The following is a 25100-nucleotide window of genomic DNA, read 5'->3' as shown; positions in this document are numbered from 1 at the left end:
GTCTACCACCCACAGGGACAACACTGCTCTGGCAGACAGCAGGAACGCACCCGGTGGCACGTGGCCAGGCAAGGAGGCAGCAGCAAACCAGCACCAGGATCAATGTTTCCCTCCTCGCCGATGCCAAAGAGAGCCCTGACACACTGCAGCAATGCCAGGATGAGCGCTCAGCTGCAATCTCAAGGCTGTGCTCAACATCTGTGACTCTTGTGTCTATGCCCAGAAGGTGCCACATCAGTGCTGCTCCCCCCATGGTTTTACTGAACACCAGTACACCCAGCAACTGTTTCTTGTATGCTCAAGAAGGGAAGGTTAGATGCTGCCAGGTATTTACAGAGGTCCTGTCCTTACAGGAGCTGCAGAAGTTTAAAGCAGAACTGCTCGGCCGCACGCTTCGTTAAGGCTTGAGAAAAGCAAACCAGCAATGGCAAACTCTGCAGCAGTGTGGCAGGACCTCCACCCAAACACGGTAGCAAACACAGAGGCTGTGGATGAGAAGCAAGAGACCACCTCCCCAGTCAGTCAGGAAACTCGACAGGCAAGGAGCAGAAGCATCAAGAAGCAAGCCCTCCTTGGCAGCGAGGAAGGTGAGACAAGGCATCCCCTTTCCTCCACCCCTGCGTACGCTGGTTGTGGTACGGACGATCTCCTGGTTGGCAAGCAACTAACGTGAAGACTGCTATGAAGCAAAGCAGAGCAGTTTTACAGGTGATGTTTCTGGATGCATGCTGGTGACTGAGGGGTCACAGGACATACTGAGAGAGTAATTGCTGTAGAGAAAGACTTGAAAGGGACAGCTTAGGAGCCTCCAAATTTAGACAGCTGCACGAAAACAACCAGAGGGAAAAGACATCTGAAGATGTGGGTTGCTCAAATAAACAACTGGGTAATTAAACAGCAGTGGTGAGGTCCCCAGGCAAACAGCACTGGCTGGGAGGGTCCTGGCCACCTCCTAGGGCTGAGCAGTGTCTTCAGCCACTCTTCGTTAATACTGCGTCTCCCTGCCCTCCCGGCCAGGGAAAGGCCACGAAGCTACGCTGCCCCAGACCTTGCTCCTTGCACAGACACCGAGCTGCGGCGGGCTTACCGCTCCTGCCCAGAAGCTGAATTCCTTGCACTTCTGCTATGGGGGAAGAGCTCTTGGGAAAGATCCAGTTTTTATCTGAACCATAAAACCTGTCGGTAGCTATTGCAATTGAGCACTTAAGTTGCCTTTTTCCTAACATTTCCTTGGGTCTTTGGATAGCAGTGGGGTAACAGAGCACCTAAGGATGGTGCTCAAATAAAGGCACCAAGCCCCAGCTAAGGGACAAGGCATCGGGGCTCGCTGCATTAGGGCTGGTCACAGCACCATCCCTGTGGCAGGGCAACATTTTCAGTTTAGCTTTCACGTGATCTTTGAAAGGAGATCAGAGTGCGGACATAAGGCTTCCTTCTCATCACTTTCTTAATACAAGCTGAGGACAGGGAAAAAAATAAAAATAAAAATCCATCCCCCTTCCAGTCAAAGCCATCTGCTCAGAAACATGCTCTACTCTTTCCTTAACACACATTTCTCCCTTCCTATGGGAACAGCAGCAGGTGAGGGGGAAGGCTCTGCCACAGAAAAAGCCCTCCATCACGTGAGGAAGGAGCACATCACATTCACGTCTGTGTGGTGAGACCAGCCCGGCCCTATTTCTGGTGCACGCAGGGCACCGTCTCATACGGCAGCAATGGCACTCGTGCCTGCTGAGCACTCCTGTGCAAGGAGTCCTCCCCTGACTCACCCGGTGTTGATGCAGCCTGAGCAGGGCCGGCTTTTCAAGCAAGCCAACAAACCAGCTAGGCAAGATCATTTCAGCACGAGCACATGAATAACTAGATATTCAAGAGTGGATGTATGACACAGTAGTGACAAAGCCACAGGTCCTTCAGGTGAGGAATAGCCTTGTCTTCCTTTTGCAGGACACATACACTGCGCCTACTTTCACACGCAGCTCCACCACACCTCGGTTGTCCAAAACCACCCTGCAACCAGAGACATTTCTGCCCTGCTTTGGTACTTGGGGAAGTATACACACAGACCTCAAGTGGACAACTTAAGCACCAAAGTGAAAAGTGATTTGTGTAGTTGACTCGTATCCGTAAGGCATGCGGTTTTGCTCCAAGTCAGCTGTAACACCGCAGCTCACAGCACGGGGCCAGAGCAGCCCTCCCCTGTACCTTGGGAGAAGGAGCGAGTGCTGAGAAGAGAAGGCACTCAGGGGAAAGGCAGGATTTTTGGTTCCCGGGTGAGGTCCTCTGGCTGTCAAGAGCAGCGGTGGGGCTCCAAGAATGGCACCCTGCCTCCAGAAGTGCAGATTTAGGGAGTGAGGTGGGTGAAAGTTGGGAAGGAGGACAACGCTGGAAGCCCAGAAGAACGAACCATAACGTTCTCCCAAAAGCCCACATTTTCACCAAAATACTAGTAAGATGGCTTAATTAAGGGCCTTTTGCAGCTGGCCAAGAAAATGTAAAAGTCCACCTCAGTTACAAACCCTCCGGGGGATGGGAGGTGACAATATCCAGCCACACGACACAAACAACGCTCCTGGGGCAGATCCTGCTCTGCCACGGGGTGCTGGGCCTGATGCTCCTGCAGACCGATACACTTGGTAACTTCAGCATGAACCTACTAAGAAACACAGAGGTGACAAATGGACCTCAAATCCCTCCTCAAAATGCTGTTTTCAAGTCACCAGAAGTTCTGTATCCAGTGCCCTTGCAGCTCGGGTGCAGCAATGGTTGGGGGCATCACTCATGCCTCTCACTGCAGAGGCGATCAGCATGCAGGGAGTAACAACCATCTCTACTTACATGGACCAGATTCATTTCTAACAGCAATTTAAATAAAGGACATTTCTAAGGTCTTGCCATACACAATAGGAACTGCAGTGTCTAATTTAAGATGTGCCAGATTTACTACGAGGTGCCAAGCTATAAGACTAAGTTGAGAAGCGATGCTTCGGCTCAGGGATCCTGAACAAGGACAGACAGAAGTGACTACGATGCTTTAAGAGAGACATAGCTCATCCTGTACCCAAAGCTTTCAGAAACTGGACATAAGCAAGCAGAGGATGCCCGCTGCTTACTGTTCTCAAAAGCAATGCTGATAGAAAAAGGGCTATCTCTTGGTTGCCTGCTCTTCCAACACCCAGCCACTCATGGAGGAGAGAAATCCCTCAAACCCTTTTCAAGAGGCCAGGTGTACAGCAGATGAGCATCAGCAAAAATAGAGAGCTTCATTTACAGAGCATCACTTTTAAAGGTATGCCTTCCCAGAGCTGAAAGGACAATCCATTTCACACTGCATTTCAAAAAATGTGTGTCAAAACATTGGCCAACACAGTAAAAGCAGCAGACCCCAACGAGACAGAGAGGGCACAACGGCTTTACCCCTCCCCACCAGAGGTTACGGATCTGAGCTTGACATGAGATGTCCCAATCACAAGACCAACCTAAAGCATACTCCATTTCACATGAATAATGGCAGGTTCTGTTTTCTGGACAGATTAAACAAGTAGTAGATGATACAATACTTGCTTTAAATTGGGATGTGGGGTCTGGGAGGGGATGAGGAGGAGGGTAATGCACTTACAAGTAAAAGATTTACAAAAAGAGCCTCTACATAACTTTCCACCATTGCAGTTTTGGGACAGCGTTAGGCACATGTCAAAAAGGAGGCCAGGCACTAGCTGTTCACAAAATTAAGTGCCTTCAGGTCAGGGGATGGTCTCTGTCAGGGCAGAGTGAAAGCATGCTGGCGGAGAAGCGTGCCCTGTCAGTACGCACATTCCAACTGCACCAGAGATGGAGGGAGTTTGATTGCCAAGGCTGTCAGGAATATCAGCAGTATCAAATTAACTCAGATTTCAAAGCTACTCCATCTGATTATCCAAAAGGCACGTAGCTTCGCAGAAGCAACAGAAGCAGAGACTATCAGAGCACATATTCCTGTGAAAAAACAGCATGTGACCTAATTCTCTAATTAGGAATGGGTTCAACTGCCCACAGAAGACGAGAGAAGGTTCTGAAAATATTAGTTCACTGAGACTTCTTTTCCTAGAAAAAATATCATGGTATGTTGTTGTTATAAAATAGGGGGTACAGAGACGAAGCTTTTATAGCAATAGCCAAAGTCACCATTCTTTGGGTTTTATGTATCTATCAAAGAGTGCGCCGCACACTCACTTTGCAATCGTACTCATTACTCCTGCATCGCCTGCTTCAAAACAGCGGTCAAAACCATTTCTATCAGAAGACAATTCCAACTTTAACACTTCACTTGAAACAACAACCCCGTTACCCTCTTCATCCCTTTCTGCTTAGTAAACGCTAACCCCAGGGAGCAGCTCTACAGCTCCCAGATGAGGCAGGTTCTTCAGAGACACAAACTCTCCTCAGGGAAGCTTAAGAGTGCCAAGCATCTCCTCGAAGGCAAACCGCACCAGCTCAGCCAGACGCCCAAGGAGATGAACGATACCACAGCCTCCTAGTTCCAGAATCTGCCGCTCTCATTCCACAAGCATCCTGACTTCTGAGTCACCACCTCCCTGTAAATCTCTGCGGAGCAGGTGCGCGCTTGCATCAGATCCTACGAAACTGGTAGTAGCTCCGAGGACCAAGCACGCAGTCAGGAGCCGAGCCACGCCGCTCCTTTACGCTCTAAATTCAGCCAGCTTCAACACAGAGCATCGAGAAGCACCCGATTCCCTCAGAGTCCTGCTTACAGGCAAAACTAAGCACCACCTGCTCCAGCCCTGGGGTTGGTTGCGGCAATGATGCAGGGTCTGAACTGGATTGCTTCTGCCAAGCCCATGGGGACATTATCTTGCAGGGAGGCTGGGGGGAAGGATGACAGATTGAAAACCACCCCAGGACCTGCACCCCACCAGGCCGTGTTATGCTTTAACTGCAGCAAGGGGACGCAGGAAATAGCACAGCGCCACTCCTTGGCTCTTAATTACGGTCTTGTGACACTGTAGTTAATGGTCTGTCATGGGCTCCATTAGAAACCTCGATGTTTGCAGGAGGCGGACCAGCCAGGCTGCGCTCGCGGTAGCCAGCTACCAAGTGCGAGCAGCTCTGGCCTGGAAATAACGCCCCTGTTCTTTTGTTACAGACCCGCTTCCTCTGGGTACAGCTCGGTCCTTGCGTTAACCCCTGTGGTGGCCATGGGAAATCAGCTCGGCTCTTTGAGCGGGGTGCTGAGGCAGAGCTCCGCTTGGGAACGTCCAGCTGTGCTGCAGGATTCGCGCATCCAGGGATTACATCAGATGCCGACCCCTCTGCCGTCTCTCTGGCCAAATTCTCCTGCAGATCTTTACGATTTTAAGGAACAGCCGTGGCCTTTCTGCCGCCAGCAGCACGACCCCTGATAAGCCACGCTACGCTTCCAGTTAATAAAAAAACCACAGAAAAAAAGCAAAACAACCCCTCCCTCCCCAAGGGCAGCGACCCCTCGCACGGGTCCCCGCTGCGGCCCGTCGCAGCGATGGCAGCTCTGCCAGGGCCGCGGGACCGCTCCTGCCCCCCGGCCCCCCGTACCGTTGCTGTAGGCGTAGGGGGACTCGGAGGCCCCGTCCTGCAGGCTCTCCAGGATCTCGCCCTTCCCCACGTCGCTGTCCCCCACCAGCAGGAACTTGAGGAGGTAATCGTAGCTCTTCACCGGGCTGCCCTGGGTTCCCATCCTCCCTCTCATCGGCGAGGAGGCCCAGTCCGCATCCTCCGCCGCCCGCCGGCCTGAGGGGGGGCTCCGGCCCCGCTCCGGGGACACCGCCGGGCCTCTCCCCCCGCCGCAGCTCACAGCCGGCCCTCCGCCTCGCCTCGCATCTTCCGCCGAGGGACGCGCTGGGGACCTGAGGCGGGAGGAGGAGGAGGAGGAGGAGGAGGAGGCGGCGGCGGCAAACGGCCCGGCCCCGCCGGCTCCTCAGCGCCCCCCGCCGCTGACAAAGCCCCCGCCCCCGCCCGCACAAAGCGCCGCCGCCCCGCCGGGCCCCGCCGCCCCAGCCCGCCCCACCGACTCCCCCGCGCCGGGCCGCGCTCACCCACCTCACGGCCGGGGCGCCCGGGGCCGGGCCGGGCCGCGCAGCCGCCGCCACCACGGCCGCAGCCTCCGCCTGGCGCCGCCGCGCAGCGCCCGCTCGGGCCGAGGGAGAGGCGGCCGCAGGGCCCGCCCCTCGCCCGGGAACCGCCCCTTCCATAGGCTCGGCCACACGTCCGTCAAAGCCGGCCCCGCCCCGGCGCGCCCCTCCGGCCCCTCGAGGGGCGGGGCTGCGGGGCGGGGCCGGCGGAGGGCCCGGCAGTGCAGCTGCAGACTACAGGTCCCGGCGTGCCTTGCGGGAGACGGCCGCGGCCGTGCGGGGCGCGCCGGAGCAGAGCATGATGGGACAGCGAGTCTGGGGGCGTCGTGCGGGGCCCGGCCGGCGTGGGGCCGGCCGGCGTATGGGGGGCACCCAGGACTGGGGGGCATCCAGGTGTGGGGTGGGCAGCCAGGACTGGGGGGCATCCAGGACTGGCGGGCACCCAGGTGTGGGGTGGGCACCCAGGATTGGGGGGCAGCCACGTGGGTGGGAATCCAGGATTGGGGGGCACCCAGGTGTGGGGTGGGCACCCAGGACTGGGGGACACCCGGGTATCAGGGGGCATCCAGGTGCAGGGTGGGCACCCGGGGGTGGGTTCCAGGGGGCGGGAGGTGCGCGCTGTTGGCGGGGCAGCCAGCACCTACTGAGGGCCGGGGCCGGAGGGGTGACGTCCAGCGCGACCCAGGGGACAATGGCGGCCGCAGAGCCGTGGACGCCAGGCCGAGCCTTTAGCCACGAAGGGCTGCGGCACTGATAACCGTCCCCGCTGCTTCAGCGGCACCTCGCCGGGACCGGCCAGCCCCCTCCGAGCCCCTCGGCATCGGCCTGGCTGTGGCCGCTGGCAGGGAGCCACACGGGGAGCCACGCGGGATTCCCACGGGAAGGGGCCGGTGCCCGGCTGGGCGAGGGTGCCCTCCCTGCCGGCATCGCTGACAAATGCCTGTGCTGCACAAAGCATCCTGGCTAATCTTTTCAGAGCCAGCAGCCCGCTAATTAAGTTCCCAGCCTGGCTGCCTCCAATTAGTCCCCTTTAAAGCGATACATGTCCCCCAACAACCCCAGGAGCGAGGGGCCCCCAGCCCAGTGAGCGCTGGGCATGGTCGCCCGCATGCAGGGACGCTGCAGCTCCCCTGGCTCCTCTGGGGAGTTTCCAGCGGCTGCGAGTGCCGGAGAGCTCCGGAGAGGACTGAAGGCTGTGGCAGAGCTTCTGCGTTAAGCCAAACTGAGATTCGGGGCCAGCCCTATGGATGTGCTGGAGGAGTGGGAGGTGGGTTGGGGTCAGCGTGTTGGGCCGGGACCATCGGGCTGCAGGTTCCCGGCTCGGCTGCAGCGTTAGAAGGTGCCAGGGGCCTCTTCCCACCCGCACGCATGCCTGTGCCTGCACACGGGTACCCTGCGCCCTCCTCCCTGCCCAAGGGGTTTAGCGCCAGGGAGGGGGCAAAACCCCACGGACCCCAACTCACCCAGGCGCTGCTGCCCAGGCTGGTGTCACTCATGGATGGAGGGGGAGAGGGGATGGATGGAGAAGGGAGAGGGGATGGAGGGAGGAGGGAAGGGGATGGATGGGGCTGGGGATGGAGGGTGGGAGGCCTGGGGCAGCAAGTGGGGAGTGGTTTGGCCACAGCTTCTGGAGGCAGATTTGGCAATCAAGTGAAGAAGAGGAAGATGGTCAGGGAAGAAGACTGTCCCAGCCACGGGGTGAGGCATCCAGCAGTCTGGTGCCCAGGAGCCGGCTGGACCAGGAGCACTGGCACTGAGAACCGACTGGGCAAACGCTGCTGGAGCCGGGCTGCCTGTGCCGCTGCGGACACCCAGTGTTGTCTGAGAGGGATGGAGAGAGGCGAAAACCACCCCAAACCCACCAGCATCCATCCAGCCCCACTGCCGGAGCTGCAGCACTCCCCCCCAGCCCAGCTGGTCCCTCCAAGTCTCCAGAAATACAGAGACAGTGAGAGGTGGTGTCACAGCAGCCCAAAGCAGGAGGGATTGCAAAGGGCCGTGCAGCTCAGCACCCCGCTGCGGCAGGCTGGGCTTCTCCCCAGCGCACAATGGAGGCAGTGACCCCCCAGCTTCAGGCTTTTCCCCTTGACGTCACTGCCAAACCACCCTGGAAATGGCTCCCCCGGGGCAGAGGGGGTCCCACGGGAGGGTTGGAGACGGTCCTGTCCCACCGTGGGGTGGTGGGTCCCTTCCAGTGCTGGTGGCAATGGGTGAGCACCGCTGCGGCACTGCTGGGGAAGGGCACGAGCCTCCACTCTGCCAGGAGCAGCTTTGTGCCACAGTGGAAAGCGGTGTCACGCAGGTCCCAGGGCAAGGAAGCACCCGGGACGTGCAGGGACCTCGCAGGTGGCAGCGAGTGGTTCAGCTCCATCCTGATGGGCCAGCACAGGGTGAAAGCGGGGACGGGGGGCACAGGATGGGGCCCACCACCCAGCCCCATCATGCTCTAGCACTCCCAGCCATTGCTTTGTTCCTCTTTCAGCTTTCAGGCTGCAGCCCCCAGCCCCGGGCACGGTGGTCCCACCTCCCTCTGTCCTCCCTCTGCTCTGCTCCTCTCCCAGTTCTGAATCCCTTCCCATCTGCCTCGTGCTGGGAGGACACCGGCATCCATGGCATCCTTCCCTGCGGCCTGCTACAAAGATGCCCCCCGTGTAGCCCTGGTGCCCCTGGTCCCTCTGCTCCTCCCGCGTTGCCCCCCAGTCCCCTGCCTCTTCCCAGCCCTTCTGTCTCCCCCATTTCTATGAGCCTGGGAGCCTGATCCAGCATGAGACCCCCCCAGCCTTTGTATAACCAGTGCTGCGGCTCGTCAGTGCAGGATCAGGGCTCCTGCCTTGCCCCGTGGCATGGATGCCCGCAGCTCTCGGCTCGGCGGGGCTGAGGGCAGCCCTCGCTCAGGCTGGTGAGTCAGCTCCTCTGCTCCGCTTTCCTCCAGCCTCCGTTCCTCCTCCTCCTCCTCCTCCTGCTCTGCTCCCTGGCCTGTGCTCCCCAAGTTGCAGCAGCAGCAAGACTTCTTGCTTTTATAAAATATTAATTGCTGCCCAAACCTGTCTTTTACTGCATGGCTGATTCACCTTCCTCTCTTGGGGATTGCTCTGCGTCAAGCAACGGGCCAGGACAGCTGAGGCCACGGGCGTGTGGACAACCCCCATCACCGACTTCTCTGCCAAAGATCCCCCAAAAGCGGGACTGGCAAAAGGGAATCTGTAAAATGGGCTGAAGTGGGGTGGACTGAGACCAGACAAACGGCAGCTGGCAAAGCCCAAGCGGCCCCACCACGCCGGCCAGGTGGCCAAGGGGACTTTCCACCCTTGGAGGTGATGGACTGGCAACATGCAGCGCTGGGGACTGGGCAGGGACAAATACGTCAGTCCTCAGTTGGCTGGGACACAAGCTCTGGGCAGCAAGATGCCTTGTCTGAGCACCCTGAAGGTGGCAGGACCCCACCGCCCCGCAGCTCTGGGGCCAAGGGACCCTCATGTGCTCTGGCGAGCTGCGTGCAGCACCTCTCCCCCTTGGGTGCTGTGCGCATGCAGGAGGGCGATGCTCTCGGGGGGTGAGGGGCTGCCCCCCGCTTCGGTGGTCCCAGCCTGGCTCCCTCTCCCCTCCTGCGGCCTGAGGGCTTGAGCTCATTTGCTGCCTTGGGGCCACGCAGTGTAAACTCCTTTGGGGGGGCTTGTTTTGATGAGGGGTTTGTATCGCCACGGGGCGAGGGTATCCTCATGCTCAGCGCTGCTCAGTTTGGCTTGTCTGCGTGGCAGGGGCCAAACACAGCCCCCTCCGTCCCCCCACCCCTGCCTCCCAAACAGCCCAGCTCATCGGCCTCTGCAAAAGCAAAATGAAATAGCAGATGTCCTGCTGACTCTATCTGGAGCTGCTGCCACCCCCAGCCGCTGCCGACGGCATTCCCCAGGGAGCGGGGCCTCGGCGGGTGAAGCCTGCGGAGAAACTCTCGCCGCAGGACAGAGCCCGGGATGGCAGAGCAGGGGAAGCGGAGAGAGGGGACCTGTGTGTGCCCAGACTCCTGAGGAGGAAAGAAAAGCCGTTCCTCATTTCTGTCCACAAGTCCATTGGATCCAAAGTGGTGGGGAGCGGGTGGGAGGAGGAGGATGGGCAGGAATCTACTCGATTTTTTTTTCTCTTTTCTTAGCCTCTGATTCTCCGTCCTGCCAATCCTCCAGGGCCAACCCCAGAGCCCCGGTTTATGGCTCATTCAAGTGATTTCTCACCTCCTTGGTGGGATGGTGGAAACCAAACTAGAGCCCAGATCAATGGGAACCGTCAAGAGAGAGGAGCAGGGTGGAGAAGGCACTGGGGTTGTTTAGGGGGCTGACGGCAGCACGCTGCAGGAAGCAGCAGCCTGGGCGTGAGGCAGATGCAGAGGGGTGACCCCGGCAGAGGTCTGCTGTGGCGTGGGGACGTTGTCGCGGCCGTGCATCCAGCTGGCTGCGCTTGACACTCAGCCGGCCCGGAGCAATGCTGCTTCACCACGGGGCTCCCGCAACACAGCACACGGCAGCCACGAGGGAGCCCGGGTGCGAGCCCAAGCGCCCGGGGAAGCTGCTCCTTCCCCATCCGCCGGCTGCCAAGGAACAGCCCTGCGGCTCTGCCAGTGACAGCGCTCTGGTCATGGCCGCACACGGGCTCTGCATGGCCTCAGACAGCCCCCCGCAAGTGCTGGTGCCCTGGGCCTGCTTGGACGATGGCACGCTGCAGAAGGCAGGTGGACTGGGTGCTAGCTGGGCAAGAGGCAGGTGGGTGCAAGCTGCTGAGGAAGAAGAAAAGGAAGAAAAAGGAGAAAGAGGAAAAGGAAGAAAAGGGAAAAGGGAAAAGGGAAAAGGGAAAAGGGAAAAGGGAAAAGGGAAAAGGGAAAAGGAAATAATTCAAGGGTGTGACTGCTCTGATGTGAGAGAGTGGCCACAAGGCACCCATCATTCCCAGGCACAGCTCGTGCTCCTGCTCACACTGCGCCGTGCGAGTGCTGCAGAGGCTTGTCCCCCTCTGTCCTGCCCCTGACACTGAACAGCAGCCCATCGCACGGGCAGGCTCATGGAAAACAAAGGAGCCCCTCGCTGAATCACAGGGAAAAACAGGGCTGGAGGAGCATCACCTCGACCATCTCCCAGGCCTGAGGCAGGAGCCGCCAGATCAGCGCTCCTTGCAAGGGCTAAATGATTTGGCCTTAGCAGAACACTCTCAGCTGGACGAGCGGTGAAATACCTTCTGGGTGTGGAGAGCAGAGGTCAAGTAACCACCCGGCCGGGCCTCAGGACCGGGATGAGCAGCCCGCTCGGACAAGCCGAGCCTCCAACAGCCTCCCTGCCCGGTCCCCGTGGCGGTGGCAGAGGCTGCTGCGGCGGGCAGCCACACACAGGTGCTTGGCAGCAAGTTAAACAAGAGGGAAGAGCTTGATTTTTCTCCCAACATCTTTATTCTATTGTAATCAAAATCCATTTAAGTTCTGATTAAAAGGTTTAATTAACCAAAAAATCCACACCTGTCAGCAGAACAAAGATCTCCATCCCTAAACTCTCAAGCACCTGCAACCAGTACATGCAGAGCCTCTCTGGTCCCCACTGCGCACAGACCTGCCGCCACAAGCCCTGCTAGCATCGCCATCGCTCTGCCAGGCACTTCTTTCTGCAGAAGCGGTACTGCGATGAGCATGAAGCGAGTCTGTTTACTAACCCAGGGGTTGTTCCCTGGACTGGTAAGCTGGACTGCTGCGTTTTAAATCAGGGCTGCAGTGGGAAGGAAGTCACCTTCAAATGGTGTTAACGGTGACATTTTAAAACAAACAGTGTGTTGCTTCTACGTGAGCACTTTGCTCCTGCTTAACACTTGGTAGTTTATGTGAACGCAAAGAGAAAATGTACCGGTGATTTTAATCAGCGTATCAAATTTCCTCGTCATCTCTTAGGTGCACACGCAAACACACACACGCACACAATGCTAATTAAACTGCAAATGTTTCAGCACTCTTTTATAATACTTTATTTAAAAACTGAAAACATTATCAGTAGGAGGATTGACTGCAATAGTTGTAAAGTTCTCATGAATTTCCCCAATGCCAGATGCTTAAATAATACTATGGCCGGGAGACGTATGTGCAGCCCCCCTCCACCCTCCGTGAGTGCAGAGCAGGGCCCTGGCTCCGGCACTTCCCTGGGCAAGCAGCCACCCAGCACTTCCACCCGCTCCTGAGCCTCATCACCCCTCTGGAAATGAAGGGTTTACGTTCTGCCACCTACAGCATTCATGATCGCATGTACCCTCCTCATATGCAGCTTGCTGAGACAATCGATGGGGAATGTGAGCATTCTCAGTTTGCGGTCCAGGCCCAGATGTGGATACGGACTGGAGGTGAGGCTGCCAGCTGAGAGTCAAAGGGGACAGACCCTTGCAAGCAGATGTTCCACTCCCGATGCAAAACCGTGAGCCAGATGCAAAGGTGATGGGCACACTCTTCTCATCTGGGAAGGCCAATCAGCTGCCCACATAAGGTTTGGATTGCTCTGAACAGGTTTATCCCGCACAGTGGAATACAACCCAAAAGCTCCTGAACTAGCTGGTAAGCCCTGTGGCCTCACGTCACGCGGATGGACCAGCTGAGATCCAGACATATCCCATCTGTATTCACAGCACGCTGCCACCGATTACCCATGCAGAGCCTGAGAGCACCGCACAAAGGAGGCTCCCCGATCCACGCAGACGCGCATGCTGCCAGCTTAGGGGTTTCTGCTCCACATTTCCCAGAGTTTCCACTCTATGCTTAATGCAGGCAGTGAGTTTGGCTGGAGAGCAAGCTCTCTCTCTGCTACCAGGTCCAGAAAAGCTGGCAAAGAGCAGGTCAGGTAACTGACTCAATGAGCAGGCAACCCTCTCTAACCGCAGAGGGCTTCGATACCCCCCAAAAGGCAAAGGGACTGCTGAATAGTCCCTGAATATGACTGCTCAGGAACAGAGACAACATAGGACTGCAAATCTTCAAATTCACTGAAGAGATTTGAGTTATGGCGTCTCCTAGGTCAGCATAAGACGATGACAGGACAAGAGGCAATGGGCATGAATTGAAACACATCAAGTTCTGTCTGAAGATCAGGAAACACTTTTTTACTGCGAGGGTGACCGAGCACTGGCACAGGTTGTCCAGGGAGGTGGTGCAGTCTCCAACCTTGGAGATATTCAAAAGCCATCTGGACACGGTCCTGGGCAACAGGCTTTGGGTGGCCCTGCTTGAGCAGGGGGGTTGGACCAGATGATCTTGAGAGGCCCCTTCCAACCTCCACCGGTTTGTGATCCTGTGATGGTGTAATCAGCAGGTCTAAGCACAAAGAGTAAATCACTAAGGGCTTGAGTTAAGCAAGAAGATGGTGTTGTGGCAGCAGGATCAGGCAGCACGGGGCAGAAGGAAAGCAACTCATTATCTGCGTGATGACAAAGCAGATTTTCCTGCCTTACGCTCCAAGAGTGTAAGTCAACATATGGATTATACATACGTGCAATGCTCTTTCTGTGCGCCTGATTCACATGTGCCAGCAGAACAAGGCACAGTCCAGCTGCAGGATCAGGGAGAACTCCCAAAACCATAACCAGAGCCTTCAGTGCAGGGTAATTACTGAGATTTCCTTTCAGCATCGTCACATGCTATTCTGGTTAGGAAAGGAAAGTATTTCTCAAAGGCAGAATTTCTATCTAGGATGGAGTTTTGCATGCAGTGAATCATGTTTTCCTTCACAAAAACCATGCCTATGTAAAGAGGCATATCGAGTGTTGTGCCAGCACTGGGAGCCATAAAGTACAAGAAATAATAATAAGAAAATGCAGTATTAAAAAAAGTCTGCAAGATTACAGTCTTTGAATGATGGTTGGCAAAGACTGCTTGTTGCCTGCTATAAGGGGTGTGTGGTAGGAATCAGAGAAGATCTGAAATCTTTAACTACTTCTCATCCAAGGACTGATACAGATAATACGGATCTGAGGATAAATTAGAACCATAACCTTACCAGCAGTCTCTTCCCTGAGGAAATGCCAGCACTAGGCCAGTCTGTGCTGCTGTGGAAGATGATGCTGATCCCAACTTCTAATTAGAGAGATGACATAAGGTCAAATGTTCCTGAGCAGGATGTCTGCTAAGTTGTTGTAATGTCTCTGCGCAGAATCGGAAAAGGGTGGGGGATGACTGTTCCACAGCAGTGACTGGAAAGGAAGAGGAGAGACATGGCAAATATCCAGCAGAAGAAACTCATGGGCTCAGACACCATCACGGGCAAGGAGAACACCGAGTATGAGAAACAGTAAGACAGCTCAGGCACCAGTTCTGCCTGACACAGGAGAACTGCACCCACAAGGGGCTGTCATTTCCCAGCTGGGCTACTCAAGGTCCTCTGTGTCACAGAAGATTCAGGGTTTGAGGAGGAGCTTTTTCTCAGTTTGATATTTCACCATCCCCGGACTTGGTATCAGCCTTTAGTAAACAGACCCAACACTGCAACGTCTAATATGCTTGGCAGGTTCCCAATGGGAAGGTCACATTTGCTGGTTTTCATGGCTCTGTGCTGTCTCTGGGGCTTTCAGGTCACTCGATCCCAAAGGACAGCCACGATTAGGACCATCGTGAGCTGTTTGGTCTCACAGAAAGATCTTAAAAGCCAGCATATTAGGAATATTATTTTCACAAGACCAAAAATAATAAAGTTTCTCACAGCAGTTAATAAACCAAACTATGCAGGCGTGGGAGGAAGCAAGGGGAATATCATTTAGTAGCTCCAGTGGAAACATGAGAGGGAGGTAAAGCATAAATCTGCTCTGCTGAGTGCCAGGTAAGGATGGGTGTCCGTGACTCTCGCTTAAGCTGAAGTGAGAAACATTATTCAGACCATTCATCCACTAAATGGATCACAACCTGGAGTTATTCACAGAGTGCAGAGGAATACTTGGGCATCGATATTCCAAGAGAATACATGAGTTTTAAGTACATGAGTTTTAAGCACTGATCATTAAAGAAGAACAAGAACCTCTCTGGTTTCTGCAGCCAGTGATGTCCCACCCAGAGCCTGCAGCAGCAGACGGTGGGGGGGGGCTTTTGCCATGCTGGCTTTCTTCAATGATGTGCCCTTCTTCCCTGGATCAAGGTAACAGGACATCCTCTTTGGGTAGCAGTGCCCACGTAATACTGCTTCCCTTCACGATGTCCTTAAGAAAACTGTAAGACCTTGGCAGCTCCTGTGTTTGCCTGCTAAGGAATGTCTGGACCAAGCACTTGCCTACAGAGCTTCATTTTCTCCTGATCAAGCTATGACTGGAGGCAGCGGCTGCATCACAAGAGGCTTTTAGCAGCAACAGAAAACCCAAATATATCTGGTCAGGGATGTCTTAAAGCAGCCTACACTCCTGGGGCCAAAACCCCTTCTCTTCTGTGACAGCTCCAAGTACAGGGATGAGACACGGGGCTGGGGCAGGAAACTCCAGTGGAGGTGCTGACTGAAGGCTACTAAAGCCCAGGGCACCTTGCCGTGGCTCCTTGCCTTGCCTCCACCTACTCCCACTGGAATATGCAGGCAGCCCTCCAGAGAAGGGCTGAGCAATGCAGCCACAACACATCCTCCTCCATCCTTGGTTCCTTGAACAGACAGAGTAAAAGGGGGCAGGATCCAGCACACCTCTTACCTCCCAGTTAATGCAGTCACTCCGGGTGTGCAAAGCGGCAGCAGGGTACAGTGATACTACACATCATTGTTTCAGCTGGGCAAGAGGAGCTAGCAGACCTGCAGAAAGTGTACTGTTGGGTAACGATTGCATGTAAATATCTACACAACAACTAAGTAACCAGTGGGACATCACACTCTTGTGCACAGAGGCACTCTCCCCGAGACAGGGAATAGAAGACTCGCATCAAAATGAGCACACAATCAGACCAGGACACCAAAAAGCTGAGCACTGCTGCACTGTGGAGGTAGTATCCAAAGCAGGCAAACTGTCCTAAGAGAAACTTGTCTACGGTTTCAGGGAAAGAAGTGGCTTTAAACGCCTCATATCTGAGATAATTTTAAAAGCTCCTTGACTAACAGAAAGTGCAAAAGATGAGGCACCACATGACGAGGCTCTCACCTGGGCCCTGAGAAACAAGGGGATGCACTGACCCTGCAAGGGAGCGCAGCACACGCTTCCCTGAGCTGGTCGAGCTGCGTAACAAGCCGGGCTGCTGCAGTCCTCTGGGAGACACACCAGCCAGAGCCGGACTCAGCAAAGCTGCATTTGCCTTACACTGCAACTAAGCGAAGAAGCCCTGAGCCTTGGCAAGAGCCCAGAGCTCTCAGCTACCATGGCTCGCTGCCACGTAAACCTGAGCAGTCTGGGGTCTGAGGCTGGGTGCTCTGCACTTCAGTTCTGGTGTCAGCTCAGGGCTCAGCTCTCCCCAAAACACTATTTGCTTTTGAAAAAACGTAGATGAGACCATATAGGCACAAACGTACAGCAGTCTGTGTTTCTGGGCCTCCAGCCCCGCTGCTTCTATGCTTAACACCTCCTCTGGTGCTGCAGTGGGGGTGAATCCAAGCCTACCCAAAAGGAAAAGAATAAATATCCTATGAACCCAGATAACCCTGCTGAACAGTTTTCAGTGTGTGACTCTACAAGCTGATCCTTCATCTTGGTTTTGATCAGCTGGCTTGAAGGCTGAAGCACAAAAGGTCCGAAATACCCTTTGGCAGAATACACCTCAGCATTGTGGCTCTGAACCACCCGAAGGGCTGTTTTAGTATGGCCCTGGGAGCTTACACGGAAGGATATATACATCAAACCATTCGGGAGGTACTTCCTCGATGAGACTAAATGCTGGTTCCATGAGGCACTGATGGGTTTAACCTTTTGCTTCAAAAAGAAACATTAGCATATACACAAACACAGTGTAGGGGAAGAGGAAAGTTGAAAAATAATGTTTAAAAATACATGCCTTTAAAAATTCAGCCCCTCCCATGTTACCAAAATCTAATTAAAGGGATCCAGCAGCTGCTGGCTCTGAGATGCCTTTGGTCCAAAAGCATTAGGATTCAGTATGTTTTTCTGACCAAGTCTTTCAAGCTCTTTTGCTGTCTTTAGTCCTGCTTCTCTCCTTTGTGTTTCCAAGGGTAGATTAGCTCTCCAAGGAACAGCTTCTTGCAGAGAGATGCCCAGGAATCCTTAGGGTAACAGCTGTAGGTTGGCAGCCTGTATGTCTGTACCACACTGCCATATGATAGAGGGTTGATCTATGAGGAGGAGAAAGAGGGATAGCAGCAATGAAAATGTGTTGTAGTAAGAAACACAGGCAGCTGAGGAGGGCAAGTGCAACTTTTGCATAGCACTGGCCACTGTTAAGACATCAATACTGCTACTCACAATGCATCAAAACCCCTCTCTGGCTAGTTAAAGCTGTTTAGTCTTCTATAACATCCCAAAACATTAACAAATGCAGCTTGGCAAGGAATATTATTAGAATCATTTTCAAGCAGAGAAGCAGATGCACACACCAGCAGGATTTGAGAGTGATGCTCATTACACAAGGGTGTGGAACTGCTGCCTTGATGCGTTAGGAGGCTGCAGTGGCTGGAGAGATGGGGGCCTCCCACCGCAGGCAGCAACGCTCCGTTGGGCTGCACTACGGCTCTTAGGAACTCCTCTATAATGTGCCAGTTAAGCCATATCTTTCACGGGCCTACTGCTTTAACATGCTAAGCCCTCAGCCCACAGCCATGCTTTAAGCTAAACCTGGTATCACCTGATATCCACCCAGTGGAATCGAGTCCTAGCAGAACAGGATGCATACCACACAATGCCACGCAGGGCTGCTCATTACCATTTTAGATTAAGTCTCCTTGGCTGAGTTCATGTTTTTCAATTTGATTTCAATTGCCATCCCAAGAATGACCATGTCTGGAGTCTCTGCCTATGAAAGCTCGTGGCCTCTGATTATGGTCCCAAAGTTGCTGTATTGGTCTTTTGGAAGATGGCAGAGGCAGACAGACATGTTAGCTGGACAAGGGGTGACAGAAGCATGTTAGACCTTGGAAAATCTCATTCCAGTGAAGCATTTCAGGGTAGAGGGATAGGTGAAGTCCAGATGATTGATCCAGTCTGGTCAAGATCTGATGCATGAAAAGGGTGCACAGCAACAGATTGTCTCCAAAAGCATAAACAGATTACACAGAAATGGTGGATCTCAGAAAACAGACCACGAGAGATGCGAAGGTGAGGAGACTCACAGAGCTAGAGGAAGCTTGGACAGTAGGGAGAAATGGAAGGACATCCTCCTCTAGTGAAAGGGTCCAGCTATGCTGGAGCCAACCAAGCAGCTGCGTGAAAGGAGACTATAATTCACAGTAGAATATCCAGCCACAAAAAGGAAAGAGAGACAGAAAAACCACGCAGACAGTCACTACTTTGTCAAAAGCTGAGTATTTCTTTTTTCCACTGAAGAGCAACCGGTTTTCTGGGAGTTTGCCTATACCACCAGTTTGCTTCAGCTGTCTGGCGCTCATGGAGAGAGGGAGGATGAACTCAGAGTGCCTACAAAGACGGAGCTCTGGGAAAGGGTGATTAAGCAGAGAGTTCATCAGAATTAATCCTGGAGACCTTTATCAAATTAGTTTCAAAATACAACATTGCTGAAGCAGAAGGAGAAAATGCCTGTACACAGAAGCATTCCTATGAAGTTTAGGAAAAAGGCCAGGGCAGCAGCTCACACCAGCTGAGGGAAGCCAAAGAACAGCCAGACCCAGCCTGCTCCAGCTGCGGGACACTGACTTGTTAGCAGATGTTAAACGGGTCCCAAACAGATTCACGGGAAGCTAGTTCTGAATGCAATCAAAATGAACATTTGTACCAGAAACGCAAGAGCCGAGCTCATACCACCTGAGGTATGTCTAACCCAAACTCACACAGCTCATATTTCAAACACATTCTACAGCCTAAAGGCCAAGCATCGACCACAGCAGTTATGGGACGTTCTGCATGACTATAGCCAAACTCATTGCATTGTGGTCATAGATAGTTAGCTAAAAAAAAGAAAACATAGGAAAAAAAAAAAGATCAAAGAAACCTGCCCCCAAAACAAACAACAGTAAAACTTGAGTAACTATTTCTGCCTATTTCCTCAGCTGTAGGCAAACCAGTATGTTTTAAGTGCAAACATGCTGGGGGAGGACAGGAACTGCTGCTATACAAGGCAGAATCACAGTGTATGTTCCTTTGACTATTAGCTACGTGGGCTGGAAGGTTTGGACACAACATTTCTTGCTGAAAATCATCCCTATGCAGAGTGGTGATACCGAATGGTAACAGTAGCCTACTGAGAAATAACAAGAGGTGGTTTTACGCCCAGCGCGATCTATGTGCCTGCCTCTCCTATTATAAATGGAAACAAGCAAGCAAAACAAAAGCAACCGTTTATTAGGGAAATGGCAATATGAGTTCCTTTTATGCAATTTCTGTCGTCCAAAGCTACAATATACCCTGATATAATATACATCCTTTGTTTCATAATGGAGCTGTTCCCTTTTCCCTTCCTCTTTTGCTTAACCCTTTTCAAAGCAATTGCTGTGAAAGATGACACTTCTAGCAGAAGGTATACAGATGAATCAAACTCATCGTGTCTTCTCACTGGGCTATCAGTTCAGCTGAGCCACACTGCCAGAAATATTTCTTCTTGTACACCAAAATAAACGACTTTAAACACCAATGAAAATACTGAACTATGTAAAACTTCCTGGAGAAAATTAAGTAGCATTTGGAATGGAAATATCATCCCCCACCCTCCGCCTGCCTGCGTCTGGACTTTGCATTCCAGTGGCACTATCTTAAAAATAAAAAATAATCACTCGCCTGAACCACAAGCTGAATGTGAATGCTCAAAACCAGCATTATTGATTTCTAATGCATTACCAGCGCCCCAAAGGACAGCTGTGAATGTATCAGTCACCTATGGCTTAAATCATTTTGGGCATAGTTACATGCATACAGCCTTACTTCCATCAAGCGTGGCTCCAGAGGGCTACCATATGGGGAGGGGACAAAGCCACAGTGAAATTTCAGAAAGGAACATCATCATGCACCATAAATAAGAATTTTAGCATGCCACTTAAAAATAGGCTGTTTGGATTGTCCTCTCAAAAGACTTATCAGAAAGCGGTATATTCAGCAGGATTTCTGACACAAGCCCATTTTTCATTTCCACCAGCACAAAGGAGCAAAAAAGTGCCTTTACTGACTCTCTGCTCATTATTATTTGAACAGAAGGCCAAGAGAAACATCCACTAAAGCACTTCCACCTCTTGATATGATGACTTATGCTATATTCTAGATAGCAGAAGGATCTTTCTGCAGTGGTCCAAGGAAAATTCATCATATTCATATGACTCACTGCCTCTGCTCTCTAAGTCATGATCTTTTTCCTCTGGAGAAGCTATCCACCTCATCTCACAAACACAGTGATGCCAAATTCTCTGCTCAGCAGCTCCTGTGCCTCATCTCTGGTGTTCGGTTTCCTTTTTATGGAGTCTTCTGGCCATGGAGAATGACAGATTTTGGTTCTTACACCACTACCCTACTGAAGCACAGGAACTGGGAAGACAGCATGCTTAGGAAATGCTAGTTTTGCCCTAGAAGACATCTGTTGAAGGGATTCCCTTTTCAATCGCTGCTAGCTGGTGTGCTGGTTGCGTGCTAATCTGATCTCTGCTGAAACAGGGCTGGGGCTGGACTGGTGATGGAAAAAGCAAAAGGACTGGGAAGCTGCAGCTAATTCCTTCCCACACACTCCCCCAGCGTCCAAGTGTTTTTTATAAATTCTATACGCTACTTGCAGACTCTCCTCCTAGGATGCAAAGAGCAAGAAAAGCGCCTCTGTGATATGGCAGCACTCCCGCAAAGTCAGGAAATGGAAATTTCACAATCACTACTGAAAGCGTAATGAGAACTTCACTGCTACCATCACATCGTTTCTTTTAGAAAAATATTTCCTTTAGTATCTCTGATGACAGAGCACAAAAATGCGAGGTTACAAAGCACAGGTAACCTTTGTCTGTGCACCTTGCCAGAGCAACTCAGGAGAATAACAGGAGGCCCTTCCCTCTCTTGTCTCGCCCACGCACTCATCCTGCCGGCATCGTGGAGCAGCTAAGGCTTTTCAGCACATCTGGAGGGGAAGACCTTTTACAAGCCCTTAACTGTCTTTCATTCTGGATAGTTTAGCTGCTTTCTTTTGCTTCTCTCAGTGTTCAGCAATTATTAAGGTGAAGCTGCCCAGAGCCAGGAAGCAAGGTGATAATGACGTGAAGTCTTAATTCCAGAAGTAACAGACCTCCACGTTTCTCCCATCTTCTACATTTCATTTCACACCATACAAGACACTGCATTTTCTCTAAATGGAGGACTCAAGCAGGGTATTAAAAAGAAGAGAAAGCAGCAGCCAGTCATTGCAATGTGAAATGTATTTCCCTTGTTTCAGCGTTTCACAGCCGAAATTTTTTAAGTGGGGCCTTTCAGTGGGACCAGTCTCAGAACTGCTACAGAAGAGAGAAGGACCTTGGGGTCAGTCTGAGGCGAAGCCTGCAGCAGAATATGTCACGGAGGGCACAAGTGCCTTACCTGCATAAGGAGTCGAAGAGGTTTTCCATCCTGCTGCTCAAGGACTCTGAACTTCACACCGGCTGAAAAGAAACAAAACCAGGAAACCAAATCCATGCTGGAGAAAAGCCCATGCCATTTGCTGTTCAGCTCTGTTGGATGAGCACCGATTTCCTAGAAATGGAGTCTTCAACCTTTCTTGATTTGTGAACCCTTACACATTTTCAACAGGAAGCACAGATTCTCTCTATAGTGGTTTTAAGCGTAATGACAAACAATGCGTTTCTCTTAGCTCCATTAAAAGCAGCCCTCCGACTTCCAGCTTGAAAACGTAGTCCTAAGGAAAGTACAAAGCCCAGAAATCAGACAGCCAGACCTAATGATGACAAAGGGACTGGAAAAATCTTTCTCTTTTCCCAAACTTCCATCAGAATGGGAACTCCATGTTAACAGCAGGCAGCATGTTAACACCTTTAATGTGTGCTCATGTGGATACAGCACATTTGCAAATCTCTCCGTCTTTCAGACTAAGGGAGGAAAGTGGCTGGCCTAGAGGCATTAAAGACATTTCAAAGCAATCGCTGCCTATTAATCCCAGCATTCATATGTTTTTAACACACTACTAACCCCATCAAACCTGCCACTTTTATATTTCCTCTTGGACTTGCTACATTCCCAATACTTAAAGATAAATAGGAAAGATTTTGGATTCCAGTGGAGGCATACTGCACATGAACATTTAATGTAATGTTTCAAACAAAGGTAACAACTAGGACTAGAGAGGCAATTTTCTTTGAAAGATCTTGAATCACTTCACAGAAATAAAACCAATCCATCTTCTGCAAACCTGTACCAGCCAAGTGTGCCCCTATTATTCCTTTCTACAGGTAAGAAGATGAGGCAAGAGTAATGAAGTGATCTGCCACAGATCAAACAGTGATTCAGGAGTACAAATAGAAATAAAACTATTCATCTGTGTAAGCCCCATCACTTTAGTATCTACGTGACTCTTACACATTGAAAAAACCAAAACATCTTCTCTTTGAAATAAGTTGAATTAATTAAAATTACACAGTTTACTCCTTCTGGGAGAGAACGCTCTTGTCTAGCAGACGCTCTGGTTTAAAGTGTCTCCTCAAATCATAAAACCTTTTTTGTATAAGACAGGAAGGATTTATCTGTGTTTTGCTGGGTTATATTGAAACATGGGCTTCCCCAATGGCTTCAAAAAGATGTTTGAGTACTCTGGGTCTCAATAAGCAAATGTGCTGGATGACAAAAAGTGTTCAACATGATTTGTTGAGTTTTGGCTACGAGGAAGTGTCCAAGCCATTCCAGGAACTGCTTTTCAGGCAGGCAATTTGTCAGAGAGAGACAGAAACAAGTGGGCACTGAAGTTTCAGGTACGTGGTCGAGCATTCTGGAGCCTTATCCTAGGAACAGTCCATTAGCCCAGAAAATACTGTTTCTGTAGGTCATGGCCACACACTTCCCTTCTGCAGCTGCAAGCCAACAATCTCTTAATTAGATTATTTAATTGTTCAAGAGTCTTAAACTTCTAGGAAAATACATGCACAAAAAAGCTACAAATTTATTTTAGAATGACCTATAGATTAGTACAATGCTCAGGAGTCTGATCAATTCACTTCACAGAAAAAGCAGGAAGGCTCGATCTACTGCAGATCACTCTAGCAGAGAGGAACCCTAAACTATTCCGTGATTGCCAGCCAACTCCAGAGCTCAGGGTTCTGCTTTTTCTGTACACCGGCATCATCGATAGCACAAGAGAGGTCCAGACATGAACCTATTTGCTTTGTTTCACATGACAGCGCACTAAAGCAAACTCACTGCTTGTTTGTATTCCAGTAATCATGGAGACACCACCATGACAGGTCCTACAGAACCATGACAAAACTTGTCCCAAAGTTTGTGATGTGAATATCTATGTATTGAGCAAGAAGAAAAGAGAAGCACAGAGAAAATGAACTGACCTGTGCACGATCAAACAGTACATTGGTAACTTGGGTGAAGGCAGAGTCCGAGACCCCTGAACCTCACTGCTACGCTTTACTTCACACTCTAAATCAACATCACAGTGTACCCATCCCAACCAAGGTGGCATCTCTTGAGCTCACACTGGGCAGACAGCACTCTTGCAGAGAGGACACCAGCTTTGATATATCTGCAAAAGGCTTTCTAATGTCCAGAGTATTTCACTTCTGATGTGTGGAAAGAAAATACGGATTTTGTTTCTGGTGTGTGGATGGATCGTTCATCTGTCCTGGCCCAGCCTTCATCGATATAATACTTTGTCAATTCAGAAACTGAGTCAAAGAACTTGGAGACCAGATGCCACAACTGAACTGAATTGAACTTAACCACTGCACTAAACTCTTCCCAACAGGACAAGCTATCCATTCATGTTGGTAGAGCCATCTTTATGGTGCCTGTAAAATCAGCTGCCATAACACATGCCAGAGGATGTCTTACCCAAGTTCTGAGTCTGAAAAGGGAGGCAAAACCTAAGCAGTGAGGACATCAAGTGATGTGCACTCTCTATAGTCCTTTGAATTTGATTCAACTGCTCCATCTGTTACCACTCCACTGAAATGTTTTTGTGCTGGGGCAGGAACACAGGCTGCAGAAATTCTCAGAGATGCCTCTTCATCTTGCAGGCAGCATGGCATTGCAGTGTTCTCTCTCTTAAAAGGTTTAAGAGGAGCACACAAATAGCCAACAAAGAAATAAGTCAGGTAACAAACTCAACTGAGAAGACAATCCTCTGCCTGGGTGGAGGCTTATCAGCCTGCAGAAGGTAGCTGGCTGAACAAAACTGAGGAGAAGTAACCCGAGACTGATGGGAATATATGGCCTTATCTCTCAGGGGCAACAAGATTTCCTTCTACCCTATGACCTGCTGTTTACTGGGTCAGTTTTCTTCAGCAGCATCTCCTGTTCTCCAAAGACAGCCCTGAAGGTTAAGAAGTTTCTGCCAGGAAATTCATAGGAACCTGCTGAAGGCACACAAGGAAAAGCAACAGAGTTGGTAAAATGGCTCAGCTTTACCTTCCCAAAATCGAGCCTGGCACTGCTCCAACAGACAAAGCTGTTATCAATTGCCTCAAGCTTCCTTTGCATTTGATGACTAGCCTTGGTTTAGTGATGATCAAGCTCTTTCTTATATTTCAAATTCGTGCTGCATGCCCTTTAAATGGATGGGAGATTATAATTTAGATCTGTTTGATTTTAACTAGATTAACCATAGCTGCTGCCAGTTAAACCCATTTCAGAATGACCCTTTACTCTGATGCCAACCATAGTTGATGGTTACCAAAAGTGGAAAAACAATGACTAGTTTCAAAATGGTGACAGATTAGTCTCAAAAAGGGAATGATT

General features: G+C 51.6%; 2 protein-coding genes across 13 annotated transcripts in view; both read right to left on the bottom strand.

Annotated features, from left to right (window-relative positions):
* Nucleotides 1-6183, bottom strand: part of RAB40C (RAB40C, member RAS oncogene family) — a 37958-nt gene extending 31775 nt beyond the window's left edge. The window contains exons 1-2 of the mRNA XM_072878020.1: nt 6073-6183; nt 5569-5879 (exon numbers count right to left, since the gene is read on the bottom strand). Coding sequence (XP_072734121.1) covers nt 5569-5722 — 154 coding nt within the window. The 5' untranslated portion in view covers nt 5723-5879; nt 6073-6183. The remainder of the gene's footprint in view (nt 1-5568; nt 5880-6072) is intronic.
* A 5341-nt stretch (nt 6184-11524) lies between these two features.
* The window catches only part of PIGQ (phosphatidylinositol glycan anchor biosynthesis class Q), a 38512-nt gene continuing 24936 nt past the window's right edge, over nt 11525-25100 (bottom strand). For 5 of the 12 annotated variants that reach the window (XM_072877935.1, XM_072877934.1, XM_072877936.1 and 2 more), the window contains 2 exons: nt 21726-21787; nt 11525-17350 (listed from right to left, as the gene is read on the bottom strand). In XM_072877935.1, the coding sequence (XP_072734036.1) occupies nt 17198-17350; nt 21726-21787 (215 nt within the window). In that variant the 3' untranslated portion in view covers nt 11525-17197. Of the gene's footprint in view, nt 17351-21725; nt 21788-22051; nt 24719-25100 lie in introns of those variants that run through there. The other 7 variants (XR_012044923.1, XR_012044924.1, XR_012044922.1 and 4 more) reach the window with 7 other exon arrangements.

The sequence above is a fragment of the Ciconia boyciana genome, chromosome 13 (assembly GCF_034638445.1).
Source record: "Ciconia boyciana chromosome 13, ASM3463844v1, whole genome shotgun sequence".
NCBI classification, from domain to species: domain Eukaryota; kingdom Metazoa; phylum Chordata; class Aves; order Ciconiiformes; family Ciconiidae; genus Ciconia; species Ciconia boyciana.
The sequence above is the reverse complement of the archived record's forward strand: the minus strand, read 5'-3'. Positions and strand labels throughout refer to the sequence as shown.